General features: G+C 36.1%; 1 protein-coding gene across 1 annotated transcript in view; it reads left to right on the forward strand.

Annotated features, from left to right (window-relative positions):
* The window catches only part of NHLRC2 (NHL repeat containing 2), a gene marked incomplete at its 5' end in the record, with an annotated part of 60,937 nt that overhangs the window by 2,133 nt on the left and 43,013 nt on the right, over positions 1–15,791 (forward strand). Inside the window, one exon of the mRNA XM_082407820.1 lies at positions 952–1,104. Coding sequence (XP_082263946.1) covers positions 952–1,104 — 153 coding nt within the window. The remainder of the gene's footprint in view (positions 1–951; positions 1,105–15,791) is intronic.

A 15,791-nucleotide genomic window follows, 5' to 3' on the forward strand; every position in this document is an offset into this window, starting at 1 on the left:
GACTAATTGGCAGAAGTATTAGTTTGATTTGCAGATTTTTTTTTTTTTTAAGAATTTTGTTTTAATTGAGTAACTTCAGTTGCTGTTATTAGTTGTTAGCTGTTATTCATTTGTTCCACCCAGCTTTGGCTTTCAGTTTCTATAAAATATTTCCAAATACCTGCTTCAAGTTATAATTAATACTTTTAGTAGCTGCATTTATTGACTTATAAGCAACAAACTCATTATCTTTGTTTTCTTAAATTGGTTAAACAGAGATGCTGTACTTTTAATCTACTTTTGTTTAACAAAATTTTTCTTCATAGTGTGTAGTTAAAATTGTAAATCATGGTCAAGTAATTATAAATTCTAATTTACAAAAGCACAGATTAATGAGATTCTGTTTTTCTTTTCTTTGGAGGGAAGGGAACATGCTCTTCTTCAATATTAATGTTGCTTCCATGAAATCTGTAATAATAGCAGTGTGTTTTGCTTAACTTTGCTTTTAAAATATTTTGTATTTAAGGTCTCACTCAAATCCAGAGCATTTCAGCTCTTTCTCTTATGAAATTGGCTTAGGTATTTTGTATGTTTATCCTTATATTTTAACACTGTTTCTTGATATTTAGTTTATTATTAAGGTTGACCTTCATTCTCAGTAGCCCATTTGTACCTAATCATGTACTTAAGTCCTTTTAATATTTGATATTTCCTCTTATTTTTACCTAAATGTGTTAATCTTACTTCCTTTCACACACAGACTAATATACCCTTTCTGAAAGAATTTAGTAGCTTTTTCTTACTATATTTGCAGACTGTCTCATAATAGTAGCTTTCCCATCTCCTACCTCCTCACTCCCTTCCTGCCCTGCCAATCCCTTCCTTAGAAATAATAATTGTTCACATTTTAATAGAAAATTTTAAGTAAATTATCATTTCCTTTAATCATTTTTTATTTTGTGTAAATTTCAGGATTAGAATGGCTGAACACAGAAGAATCTATTTCTGTCTACAAGGATCTATGTGGAAAAGTGGTCGTCCTTGATTTCTTCACCTACTGCTGCATAAACTGTATTCACCTTTTGCCTGATCTTCATGCATTAGAACACACATACTCTGATAAAGGTATCTACCCTTTAGTTGGTTTCTAACAGTCTGTCCTGGCATAGTCACTGAAAGAGTAGCTGACTCATTTTGCTCATAGGAGAATGAAACATTTGGCAAGACTTCAATGATTCTAAAGTAATTTCTAATCTATGAATTAAGGACTCCATGTACCTTTTCATGAAGAATTAAGCTTAGTGATAATGGTTTGCCTTCCTAAAGAACCAGCATTTAGTCTATGGTTTTTCTTTAAAGATAGGACATAGTTTACTTTTTTCATGATCAAGTATTTTAAAAAGGTCATTTTGTATATCTGGACTTACCTAAATTTGTTCTATGAAAAAAAGAAAAAATGAAATGTGTGACTAATTTTATATTCTTCTTGTTGCGATAAAAAGGTTTAAAGTTCTTATTAGGAAATATGATTACACTTCCTTTAATTTCCAGTGACATAAACTACTACCTGTACTAATACTTTAGAAGGCAAAATATTATAACAGATACTTTTTCTTTGACCCTGCTTTATTTAAAAATTATTTATAAAGGTTAATGTTTTACAAAGCACACTAGGAAATCCTTTTTTATGGTATTACAAATTCTGAAAATGTAAGAGATTATACTTAATATTTTCTTTAGAACTTTGGCATTTTTTCAGATTTTTTTTTCTTGTTTACTTCTTTCTAAAAAGAGCATATGGGATAAATGAAACTAATTAAAGGTTCCATTTAATTAGGCTTAAATTAATTGAAGCTGTCCTCTTTGCAGTGACTAAAAAGAAGAGGGGGGTCACTGATCTTGTGAGAGTAAAGATGAGAATAGAGTATACATGTACAAAAATGAAGGATTTCTTGAAACTTAGTTTAAAAAAAAGGAGTGTTGGGTAAAATCTTCAGTGCAAGTGAAACTTCAGGTGCTTTTAAATTGTAACAGGCTGTATATTGGAATTGCCTATTGATGAGAGTTACCAAGAACTCAAATATTCCCAATAGCTAAACCATGTTTTCAAAAATTCATCTATATTTAAGAAACATGAGTATTTCATTATCTCCTAGGTTTTGGATACTTGTGTGTCTTGTTCAAGTCCATGTAATAAATACATTTATTGAGTATGTATTATGTGCAGGGTACTCTAACTGCTGGGGAAATATGTAACAAAGTTGAATTAAAGCATTATGGAACATGGGGAAAGGAGTAACTTGCTTTGCCTAGAAGCTTTGGAAAATATTTCTCAAGAGAAGGAGACAATTAAGCTGGAACTTGAAAAATGAGCAAGAGTGCAGCTGAAAATGAAAATGGGGCAGGAGGGACACTCCTGGCTGAGGAAGTGACAGGTAAACAAGGAGGGAAGCACAGAAGAGTAGGTTTGGAGAGTGGTAAATAGTTTAGTGTCGCAAGATTGTAGGGGCCCCTGGGAAAAGTTAAAGGAGAGGAAGGTAGATAAGGTTCAGACAGCGTTATGAAGGGCTTTGTATAATGTTCTTTTTTTTTTTTTTAATTAATTAATTAATTTTTTAATTTATTTTTGGCTGTGTTGGGTCTTCATTTCTGTGCGAGGGCTTTCTCTAGTTGCGGCGAGTGGGGGCCACTCTTCATCGTGGTGTGTGGGCCTCTCACTGTCACGGCCTCTTGTTGTGGAGCACAGGCTCCAGACGCACAGGCTCAGTAGTTGTGGTGCACGGGCTTAGTTGCTCCGCGGCATGTGGGATCCTCCCGGACCAGGGCTCGAACCCGTGTCCCCTGCATCAGCAGGCAGACTCTCAACCACTGCGCCACCAGGGAAGCCCTGTATAACGTTCTTAATAGTCAAGTTAATGGACTTTTTCATCCATTGAAAGTACAGAGATGTTTAAGGTTGTTTTTGATTTACTTGTTTAAGAGGAGGATGACAGTACGATTTGTGTTTCAGAATGGCACTTACAGACTGGGTTAAAAATCCTAAAGTTAACCATTTCCTACTTAAGATCACCCCTAATGGACTGTTTAACTTAATTGGTTAACCCCATACCTGAAGCAAATTCAGTGGCTTCTTAGAATGGATCCTTAACAATCTCTTTACCAGTTTACTGAAAATATTTTTATAACACATTGTGACAAAAAATAATAACTTTTTAATATATAAATACACTTCTGAAAAGTAAAATACTTTGTAAGTGGTTTCAACATTGTAATTTCAAAGAAACATTACTTCATTATTCTGCTGTATGAAGATGCTGGTAACTTAGAAATAAAAGATTTTTGTATCGCTTGGAAGATAAGTTCAGTTCATATTCACAAAAACAGGCATACCTAGAGATTATCATATGAAAGTTCAGTAGGCTGTCACTAAATTTGCTTTCTTGCTGCTGTCTTTTTTTTTTAATTTTTATTGGAGTATAGTTGATTTACAATGTTATGCTAGTTTCAGGTGTACAGTAAAGTGAATGAGTTATATATATGTATATATCCATTCTTTTTCAGATTCTTTTCTCATATAGGTTATTACAGAATATTGAGTAGAGTTCCCTGTGCTATACAGTAGGTCCTTGTTAGTTATCTATTTTATGTATAGTAGTATGTGTATGTTAATTCCAATCTCCTAATTTATCATGATGCTGTGTCTTATTTTATTACTATCTGATATGTTTCTGAATTTATCTTCAGCAATGCTATTTATGTTCTTGAAGAGACATTCAGCAGCCTGTTTTTATTGCATGAAATATTCAGTTCATTTTATCAGTAAGCTGGAAATGCTCAGCTGAGTGAGGAAGTGCATTTTAATTCAAAAACACTCTGAAAGAAGCCCACTTTAATACTCAGTCTCCTTCCTCTGTAAACAGCTTTTAAAGTCAGGTTTGTAATGGTGACCAGTATCACTTTCACAATAGCATAAAAGAAATTATAAATGCCAAAGATCTAAAGCAAAAGTAAAAAGATACTTAATAGTAATGAATGGTTCTGGTTTCTCCTTGAGGGTTTCTAATTTCTTTTACCTGTTTATGCTGGATACATTAATGATATATAATACCCAAATTTAGCACAATGGCTATCATCTAAGGAAAAGCACTTGTTTTATAAGAAAACATCTAGTAGGAAAACTTGGCATATTTTAAAATGTGTTTGCTAGGTGAGTGTTAATATATAATTAAATCAGACTTTAAAAACCTAAATGCCATAACACTGCTGAATAAACGCTGGTATTCTCGTTATGTGGTATATGCTATTTTTCACTTTATTAAAAATTAGAAGAATGTATTTCTAATTTATAGGGAAACTAAACCATTTAATGAGTCAATATACAATTTTACTCTGTGTCAGGGTTCCCAAAACCACCCCCAGGTCAATAATTCTTTAGGAGGACTCACAGGATTCAGCATGTAGCTGTACTCATGGCTATAATTTATTACAACAAAAGGACACAAAGCAGAATCAGCCAAGGGAAAAAACGCATGGGGCTGAATCCAGGGGAGACCAGGAGCAAGCCGAGTCCTCTCGGTGGAGTCGCGTAAGAGGTGTTTAATTCCCCCAGCAAGGAGTTGTTATAGTGAGTTTGGATGTTGCCAACCAGGGAAGCTCACTAGAGACAATACCCAGCACTTTAGACCTTGTGAGCTACTCTCATCAGTTCTGGGAATGATGGCAGTGCTTCCGAAATACAGGCAAGGACCAGCCTGTAAGCAGATCTTTGAAAGAATAGTAGTGGGGCCTGCTATGTTAACTTTTTTTTGTACACACTTCACACTTCCTTTTTGCAGCACCCCATATACTGATTATTCTTTGTTCTTAAATAGTTAAAGTATGACGAAAATATTGGCTGATATATGGCAAACTTTCAGAGTGTTTAATGTAGACACAGGGAAATGTCAGTTTTTGAAATTTAAAAAAAATTCATATTTGCTTCTGGTCTCTGCTTTTATTTAGTGTTCGGGTGATTTTGATTTTTTTACTTCATGTTTCCATCTCTCCACATCCTTCTTCCCTTCCCTCGGGGTGTTCTAGCCTCCGTGACCTGCCTTCATCCTTTCTTGCCTAGTAAAGTCATGCTCGTCTTTTAGATCTCAAAATGCCTCAACTTACAGGTTTTGTAACATCTAAAACTCCTTAAATATTTTTAGTTTTTGCATTGAACTAAGTTATTATACTGCCTGTGATTAAACTATACTGTCTGCTATATACTATATATAAATTTGTTATATACTACTGTGCATAATTGTATCTATATGTCTATACGTTTCTGAAAAATAAGACCTTTGTAGTTAGTTCCCTGACCAGGGATCGAACCCATGCCCCCTGCAGTGGAAACACGGAGTCCTAACCCCTGGACTGCCAGGGAATTCCCTGAAGTTTCTTAAATGATTTTAAAAAGTTATTTTATTACTAATATTTTAGAAGCAGTTATTCTTTTTATTTGGTGTCACCTTTTCTCTTTCCCTTTCTTTTTCCTCTCCCTCTCGTCTCTCTTTCTTCTTTTTCTTCTTTCCATGTTTTATTTTTAAAGGTAGTAGTTTTGATCCATGTGTTGGCAAAAGATCCATAAAGGGAAGAATCTTTTACATCCTATTTTTTATTGTGTATGATTAACAGAACAAGCAAAATATTTTAAGAAAAATTTCTGTATACTTTAAGGTTGTTGACACTGAAAAAAGGAGATGCATAGCTATTTGGCAGTTGTCCTTGTATGTAGATCAATATAGATATTCTATTTAGACAATATGATGTGGTTTATATATCGTACAAATATGTTTCTTCAGTATTTATGTCCTGTCCATTCATTTCCTATTATGTATGAGGCACTATGCTGGTAAATGATAAAACAGTGTATGGTCCCTAAATAGGAATTACAGTCTAACAAGGGGAAAACTTACAATCAAATAACCACACAAATATTTTTATAATTTCTGATTAGTGCTAAGAAGGAAAATTACAGACTGCTATGAAAACAAATAGTGAGGTTTACTCTAATCTGGAAGAATTAAAGAAAGCTTTTTTAAGAGTAAAAATTGAGCTGAGATCTAAAAAACAGGTATGACTTTACTAGGTGAGAACGTTCCAGGCAGAGAGACACTATGTGTCAAGGCTTTAAAGCAAGAGGAATAATGATATTCTGGACGAACTGAAGAAAGTCCTGGTTGCTACAGTACCCTGAGGGAGGGGAAGAAGAGTGGAAAAAGATGCTGGAGAGGTGAGATGTGGTTTTTGCATGTGGTTTTCCATTGGGAAAGCCTAGGAAGGATTTTCTGCCAGAGGGTGATGTGATCAGATTTGTGTTTTTTAAAGATCAGTTCATCTCCTGGGTGGGCAGCTAATTAGTGGACAAGAAATGGATCGGTGACAAGGCTATTGTGCTCCCTGTGAGATAAGATAATAGCTTAGCCCGTTATAGATGATAAGATCAATAGGACTCCGTCATGGATTAACTATGGGTGATGAGAGAGGGCTGGTTGGTTATTACAGAGATATCCTAGGTAGGTTTCTGGCTTGTATAATTGGAAAGACGGTGGTGCCATTTGGTGACAGGAAACGCTGTAGAAAGGACATTTGGAGGGGAAGTTCATGAGTTTAGTTTGAAGTATCTTTGAGACTTGCACTTCATTCTCCATCTGACTTCCATTGCTTTTAAGAAAAAGATCTCAATCCTTATTATGACTTACAAGACTGACCCTATCTGTATGCTTATTCTTGTTTTGTCCCATGTTCCCCTTTGTTCTCTGTGTTTAGTCACTTACCTTCTTCAGTCTCTGTCTTGTCCCACTTTTCAATGTGTTGTTTTCTCTCCCTGAAATCTCCTCACTTGCTCTCTTCACACAGTTAACATCTTCTCATCATTTAGATCTCACCTCAGTCATCACTTTTTCAAAGAAGTGTTGGGATATATTGACCAAAGGAAAAAAATACATTTTTTGAAGTAATAAGATATATATTGTGTATATATATTATATATATAAAATGTATTTGGACTCAACTCATGGTTTCTTTTTTAATTTGTTATTATAAATCATCAATCATTTGTTTTGATTTTCAAATTTTCCATATTTGACTAATGGGATCCCCTTCAAGCTATCACCTGTGTCCTTCTGACATGTCCTTATCATTCTCTGAGCACTTCTTTACTTGTCACAACAAAATATTTCCGGGTTCATCGTGTACTTTCCCAGCCCCATCTCTGAATCAGCCACTTCTCCAAGGAGCTCTCATTCCTTTTAGTATTGAACGTTCGGAATGGTTTTGAGAAACCAAGATCTGGGCACTAGACGTGCTTGTTGCTAGTGGGGTGTCTCTGATTCCAGTCTCTCTCAACTAATTTAAAAATTACTTAAACTAGTCCCTCTCACCCCCCATGAGGTTATGTTATTCATTGGAAATATAGCTAGATTCATTTGTTTCTGTTTGTATTTTTAGGCCCCCTTTCTCCATTTCTGTTGATTCTGTTTTCGAGTATGCAAAATTATAACATGGTCTGGAAGTCAGAACTATACAGAAAGTATAGATCCATCCACCCATCTCTTCTGCCTATTCCTACCTTCTCATTCTTTCTGTCCCATTCTTTTTCTTTTTTTAAAGTTCTTCTTTTTTTTAACATAAAAACTGACATACTATTGACATTTTTGTGCACTTCACTTTTATCATGTGAAAGTTTTCCTGATAGTCACTCCATATCAGTTTATAAAGAACTTCCTGGTTATTTTTAGTAGCTGCATAGTACTTTGTGTGTGTGTGTGTATGTGTGTACCATAATTTATTCAGCCACTCTCCTATCCTATGTATTGGCCCTTACTTTGTTTCTAATATTTAACAGTTACAAACACTGAATAATCTTGCGGATACATTTTTGTACTGCTGGTAGTATATCTTAAGGGTAAATTCCTAGAAGTGGGATTGCTCGGTCAAAGTTAAATGTATATACAATTTTGTTAGATACTGCCGTGTTCCGTACCAGGAGGACTGTACCAGTTTGCATTCTTTTTTTTTTTCTTTTGGCCGCACCACGCAGCTTTCGGGATCTTAGTTCCCTGACCAGGGATCAAACCTGGGCCCCCTGCAGTGGAAGCGTGGAGTCCTAACCACTGGACTGCCAGGGAATTCCCTCAGTTTGCATTCTTACTAACAGTGTATGGTGTCTCTTTCCCCGTTGCCGCGCCAGTAAAATGTGTTGACATATTTTTACATTTTTACTGGTTTAGTACATGAGAAATGGTATCTCGGTGTAGTTTTAAATTGCATTTTAGAGTGGAGTTGAACAAGTCTTTTCATATGTTTATGGCTATTTATTGTAAATGGGGTTTTGTTTACCATTATATCCTCCAAAACTGGGTATTATGTAAGTATATAAAGTCTATTGATTTCTGTGTGTTAATTTTATATTCCACAACTTCCTGAATCTTTTATTATTTGGGTTAGTTTTGTAATTGATTCTCTGGAGTTTCCCTAACATACTATCATATTATCTGCAAAGAAAATTTCCAGTTCTTACGCTTGTAACTGATTTCTCTTGTCTGATTTTGTTGTCTACTACCACCCTTCCTACTCACTGTTAAATAGTAGTGGAAACAGTGGACATCTCTGCCTTGTTCCTTATCTTACTGGAAAACTTCTAGTTCTTCTCCATTAAGTTAGAGGCTGGTTTTAGGACTCAGTGATATTTATTTACTCAATTAACAAATTATCAAAGTACAAAATTACTTTAAATTATATCTCAATAAACCTGATGTTAAAAACAAAAACCTATCTCTGCTACTTCTGGGTTTGGAGGGAATGGTGGCTCCCTAATTTTGAATCTCCCCATGTCCGTTTCCCCCGCTCCCCAAACATAAAAACAACAGGGAGAGTAAATAGAACCACACTTGATCCTACGTTCAGCAATACTAGGAGACAGAGAATATCATGGGCTTCAAATTACCTGTAAGTTGTGAAATAAACTTAATTCCATTAAAGATCCTGCTGCTACTAGCCAGCAGGTGCTGAGAACAGAAATGGGGGAGGCTTAAAAGACTCCATGAAAAAAATAAAGTGGTTCAGAGGACTTAGGCAAAGCACAAACAGAGTAATCCCCTTACCTGCAGAAAGAGAAACTCCAACACTAACTGCAAAATACTGAACACAGGTTTGGATATACTAGAACATAGTACTTGCTCTTGAAAGAGTGGGACTGGGAACAGAAGCCTCAGAGAAGCATTGCTTCTGGAAGAGAATCAGATATGTAGAGGTGTGTGTAGTTTCCCTTGGAGACAGTCTACTGAAGGGAACGAAGAAGATAAGAGGGAAAAGTTAAGGATGCTGCAGAAACAAAAGAATATACACATCAACTCCTTCTTCCAGCGGCGCTATCTGAAAAGAGACTGCACAGAAAAGGGGGACTGTCAGAAGAGGGCACTCTCAAACTAGGAGCTCTGTCCAAAAAATGATTAGGATTATTAAAAAGCAGATCACATCCATATAAAACTGTAAAAAGCTGAAAATGTGATTCAAAGTTGAAATGCTGATGAAAATTCTCACTTAATCAAAAAGTTGACAGAAACTATAACACAGTCCTCCATATTGAATGACATATCCTCTAAAAGTATTTGGGAATAATGAAAAAGCTTGAATCAGAAATGTAAAAACTAAAAACAAATGGACACGCCCCACCCCAAAACAAAGGAAGAAATGAGTGTTGATTGAACCAGAAAAGAAATAGAAGAAAAAAGTCCGAATAATATTAGAGATGAAGACTAAATTACAGGGTGTCCAAGGGATAATAAATTCATGTAAAAATGTTATAAGGGGCACTGAGCTAAAGCAGGGATATAAAAACAGACTTAGAGACTGAAAACGAGCTTAAAAAAAAAAAAAAGTAGAAAGGGTTAGAGAGTAAATGATTGAATTGGAAGACTGGGAGAAGAGATCCAACATAAGACTACTTTGGAGACTGAAGAAGAAAATTGAAACAACTGACCAGAACTAATATCTAAAATTAGAATCTAAGAAGACATTCCAGAAATAAAAGGAACCTTAAATCTACATATTGAAAGGGCCTACTAGATACCAGGGAAAATACCCAGAACAGCCTAAGAAGTATGCTAGTAAAACTATTACACTTTAAAGATGTTTAAAAAAAAAAAGTCCTCAGGGCCTCTAGGAAAAGATGACTTTGAAAGACATGTAAATTAAACTGGACAGACTTTTCACAAATAACATACAAAGCAAGGTAACAGTGAAGCAACATTTCTAAGAATCTTAAGGAAGTACAAACCAAGGATTTTATATCTAAGCAGCTGCCTTTCAAGAATCAATCAGGGTTATAGAAAGTTTTTTTTATTTATTTTTATAAATTTATTTATTTATTTATGGCTGCGTTGGGTCTTCGTTGCTGCGAGCGGGCTTTCTCTAGTTGCCACGAGCGGGGGCTACTCTTTGTTGCGGAGCACGGGCTGTAGGCGCTCAGGCTTCAGTAGTTGTGGCACATGGGCTCAGTAGTTGTGGCTCGCAGGCTGTAGAGCGCAGGCTCAGTAGTTGTGGCACACGGGCTTAGTTGCTTTGTGGCATGTGGGATCCTCCCGGACCATGGCTCGAACCCATGTCCCCTGCATTGGTAGGCAGATTCTTAACCATTGTGCCACCAGGGAAGTCCTAGAAAGACAGTTTTGAATGTCCAAGAACTCAGAGAATACTGTGCCCATGTGCCCTTTTTGGTGAATCTACTTGAGGGAGATTCTAACCAGGTGTGACTAAGGAAACACCAAACGGATGAATGAAGACTTCATACATGTATTTGTAGAGCTGTGACCAACGAGGATGAGGCATTTTGGTGAATCAGTCAGAGTTTGATCAGAGGAGAAGGGCCACTAGGAGTAAGGAGAAATAATAAGGATTTGTTAAAGGCACTTGACCTTATGTAATTGTGGGAGCTGGTTAACTAGTCTACATGTATGTAGCTGTTGCTTCTGTGTCTAATGCCTCAATTTGGAGTCAGAAGTTCAGGCAGTTGAAAAGGAAAGATGGATAAGAAGTAGGGGAGATCAAGGGTAAACTACAGTCTGCACGCATGAACTGGAACCTGTGTAAGCTTCCAATTTAAATAATGAGGTGACCAGAAAAATAAGTTTGTTCCCTTCATCAGGAGCTAAAAACTTGCCTGGCCCAGGAGTTGCAAAAGCTGAGGGAGGAGATCTGGCAGGAGCTGGTGCAGCTGCCAGGGCCCAGCTGCTACCCCACAACCACTGAGGTGAGCCAGTAGATGAGCTACAGAGTGTGTAAACTGCAGTAGCACCTGGTGCCCTGCACCAATCTTCCAACAAGAGAGGATATGGCTGCTGCTGCCTTTAACACCTTCCAGTTCTCTCACATAATATCTTGTGGTCCAGGATAACCCAGAGCTAGGCAGGGAATAGAATACTGGAAAACAATTCCAACTTAGCTAAATCGATAAATCCATCACCCAAGAGTAGAAGAATAATATAAAATCATATATTCTGAGAAAATTAGAAAGAATGCAACTAAAGAAAGATGGAAGGAAGAGAGGGGAAACAGAAGACTACTGATTATTGTATAGGTAATAAGTGGTAAAGGATGCCATTTAAAAATGATAGGCCAGATAGTAAAAGGTTATAAAAAATGGGGATTAACACTTTTATAATATGATTAAAAAGTATTAATAGGAAATAACCACTGGAACAGAAATAGAAAACTTTTTAAATAGAAGCAATAAGTTGCTTCCTTTATTGCTTGGTACATGGATATTCCTAATTGTTTTATCTTCGTTGTGAATGATTTTCACATTACAACGTTTCTTCCTTTGTGCTGTTTAATGCTTTGGGGCTTGAAATCTACCTTGTCGGGTAGATCCTACCTACCAGGATCACACCTTTGTGTTCCTGTCGCTTTCATTTGCCCACGTATCTTTTTTTTTTTTTTAGTTGTTTTGTTTGTTTATTTTTTTTTATACTGCATGTTCTTATTAGGCATCAATTTTATACACATCAGTGTATACATGTCAATCCCAATCGCCCAATTCAGCACACCACCATCCCCAGCTCACCGCAGTTTTCCCCCCTTGGTGTCCATATGTCCGTTCTCTGCATCTGTGTCTCAACTTCTGCCCTGCAAACCGGCTCATCTGTACCATTTTTCTAGGTTCCACATACATGCGTTAATATACGATATTTGTTTTTCTCTTTCTGACTTACTTCACTCTGTATGACAGTCTCTAGATCCATCCACGTCCAACAACTGACTCAATTTCGTTCCTTTTTATGGCTGAGTAATATTCCATTGTATATATGTACCACCTCTTCTTTATCCATTCATCTGTTGATGGGCATTTAGGTTGCTTCCATGACCTGGGTATTGTAAATAGTGCTGCAATGAACATTCGGGTGCATGTGTCTTTTTGAATTATGGTTTTCTCTGGGTAAATGCCCAGTAGTGGGATTGCTGGGTCATATGGTAATTCTATTTTTAGTTTTTTAAGGAACCTCCATATTGTTCTCCATAGTGGCTGTATCAATTTACATTCCCACCAACAGTGCAAGAGGGTTCCCTTTTCTCCACACCCTCTCCAGCATTTGTTGTTTGTAGATTTTCTGATGATGGCCATTCTAACTGGTGTGAAGTGATACCTCATTGTAGTTTTGATTTGCATTTCTCTAATAATTAGTGATGTTGAGCATCTTTTCATGTGCTTCGTGGCCGTCTGTATGTCTTCTTTGGAGAAATGTCTATTTAGGTCTTCTGCCCATTTTTGGATTGGCATGTTTGTTTCTTTAATATTGAGCTGAATGAGCTGTTTATATATTTTGGAGATTAATCCTTTGTCCGTTGATTGGTTTGCAAATATTTTCTCCCATTCTGAGGGTTGTCTTTTCGTCTTGTTTATGGTTTCCTTTGCTGTGCAAAAGCTTTGAAGTTTCATTAGGTCCCATTTGTTTATTTTTGTTTTTATTTCCATTACTCTAGGAGGTGGATCAAAAAAGATCTTGCTGTGATTTATGTCAAAGAGTGTTCTTCCTATGTTTTCCTCTAAGAGTTTTATAGTGTCCAGTCTTACATTTAGGTCTCTAATCCATTTTGAGTTTATTTTTGTGTATGGTGTTAGGGAGTATTCTAATTTCATTCTTTTACATGTAGCTGTCCAGTTTTCCCAGCACCACTTATTGAAGAGACTGTCTTTTCTCCATTGTATATCTTTGCCTCCTTTGTCATAGATTACTTGACCATAGGTGCGTGGGTTTATCTCTGGGCTTTCTAATTTGTTCCATTGATCTATGTTTCTGTTTTTGTGCCAGTACCATATTGTCTTGATTACTGTAGCTTTGTAGTATAGTCTGAAGTCAGGGAGTCTGATTCCTCCAGCTCCGTTTTTTTCCCTCAAGACTGCTTTGGCTATTCGGGGTCTTTTGTGCCTCCATACAAATTTTAAGATGATTTGTTCTAGCTCCATAAAAAATGTCATTGGTAGTTTGATAGGGATTGCATTGAATCTGTAGACTGCTTTGGGTAGTATAGTCATTTTCACAATGTTGATTCTTCCAATCCAAGAACATGGTATATCTCTCCATCTGTTGGTATCATCTTTTATTTCTTTCATCAGTGTCTTATAGTTTTCTGCATACAGGTCTTTTGTCTCCCTAGGTAGGTTTATTCCTAGGTATTTTATTCTTTTTGTTGCAGTGGTAAATGGGAGTGTTTCCTTAATTTCTCTTTCAGATTTTTCATCATTAGTGTATAGGAATGCAAGAGATTTCTGTGCATTAATTTTGTATCCTGCAACTTTACCATATTCATTAATTAGCTCTAGCAGTTTTCTGGTGGCAGTTTTAGGATTCTCTATGTATAGTATCATGTCACCTGCAAACAGTGACAGTTTTACTTCTTCTTTTCCAATTTGTATTCCTTTTATTTCTTTTTCTTCTCTGATTGCCGTGGCTAGGACTTCCAGAACTATGTTGAATAATAGCGGTGAGAGTGGACATCCTTGTCTCGTTCCTGATCTTAGAGGAAATGCTTTCAGTTTTTCACCATTGAAAATGATGTTTGCTGTGGGTTTGTCATATAAGGCCTTTATTGTGTTGAGGTAGGTTCCCTCTATGCCCACTTTCTGGAGAGTTTTTATCATAAATGGGTGTTGAATTTTGTCAAAAGCTTTTTCTGCATCTGTTGAGATGATCATATGGTTTTTATTCTTCAATTTGTTAATGTGGTGTATCACATTGATTGATTTGCGTATATTGAAGGATCCTTGCATCCCTGGGATAAATCCCACTTGATCATGGTGTATGATCCTTTTAATGTGTTGTTGGATTCTGTTTGCTAGTATTTTGTTGAGGAATTTTGCATCTATATTCATCACTGATATTGGTCTGTAATTTTCTTTTTTTGTAGTATCTTTGTCTGGTTTTGGTATCAGGGTGATGGTGGCCTCATAGAATGAGTTTGGGAGTGTTCCTTCCTCTGCAGTTTTTTGGAAGAGTTTGAGAAGGATGGGTGTTAGCTCTTCTCTAAATGTTTGATAGAATTCACCTGTGAAGCCATCTGGTCCTGGACTTTTGTTTGTTGGAAGATTTTAAATCACAGTTTCAATTTCATTACTTGTGATTGGTCTGTTCATATTTTCTGTTTCTTCCTGGTTCAGTCTTAGAAGGTTGTACCTTTCTAAGAATTTGTCCATTTCCTCCAGGTTGTCCATTTTATTGGCATAAAGTTGCTTGTAGTAGTCTCTTAGGATGCCTTGTATTTCTGCGGTGTCTGTTGTAACTTCTCCTTTTTCATTTCTGATTTTAATGATTTGAGTCCTCTCCCTCTTTTTCTTGATGAGTCTGGCTAATGGCTTATCAATTTTGTTTATCTTCTCAAAGAACCAGCTTTTAGTTTTGTTGATGTTTGCTATTGTTTTCTTTGTTTCTATTTCATTTATTTCCGCTCGGATCTTTATGATTTCTTTCCTTCTGCTAACTTTGGGTTTTGTTTGTTCTTCTTTCTCTAGTTTCTTTAGGTGTAAGGTTAGATTGTTTACTTGAGATTTTTCTTGTTTCTTTAGGTAGGCTTGTATAGCTCTAAACTTCCCTCTTAGAACTGCTTTTGCTGCATCCCGTAGGTTTCGGGTCGTTGTGTTTTCATTGTCATTTGTCTCTAGGTATTTTTTGATTTCCTTTTTGATTTCTTCAGTGATCTCTTGGTTATTTAGTAACGTATTGTTTAGCCTCCATGTGTTTGTCTTTTTTACGTTTTTTTCCCTGTAATTCATTTCTAATCTCATAGCGTTGTGGTCAGAAAAGATGCTTGATATGATTTCAGTTTTCTTAAATTTACTGAGGCTTGATTTGTGGCCCAAGATGTGATCTATCCTGGAGAATGTTCCGTGCGCACCTGAGAAGAATGTGTAATCTGCTGTTTTTGGATGGAATGTCTTATAAATATCAATTAAATCTATCTGGTCTATTGTGTCATTTAAAGCTTCTGTTTCCTTATTTATTTTCGTTTTGGATGATCTGTCCATTGGTGTAAGTGAGGTGTTAAAGTCCCCCACTATTATTGTGTTACTGTCAATTTCCTCTTTTATAGCTGTTAGCAGTTGCCTTATGTATTGAGGTGCTCCTATGTTGGGTGCATATATATTTATAATTGTTATATCTTCTTCTTGGATTGATCCTTTGATCATTATGTAGTGTCCTTCCTTGTCTCTTGTAACATTCTTTATTTTAAAGTCTATTTTTTCTGATATGAGTATAGCTACTCCAGCTTTCTTTTGATTTCCATTT

Source organism: Balaenoptera borealis (assembly GCF_965194805.1).
Source record: "Balaenoptera borealis genome assembly, chromosome: 10".
Taxonomy (NCBI): domain Eukaryota; kingdom Metazoa; phylum Chordata; class Mammalia; order Artiodactyla; family Balaenopteridae; genus Balaenoptera; species Balaenoptera borealis.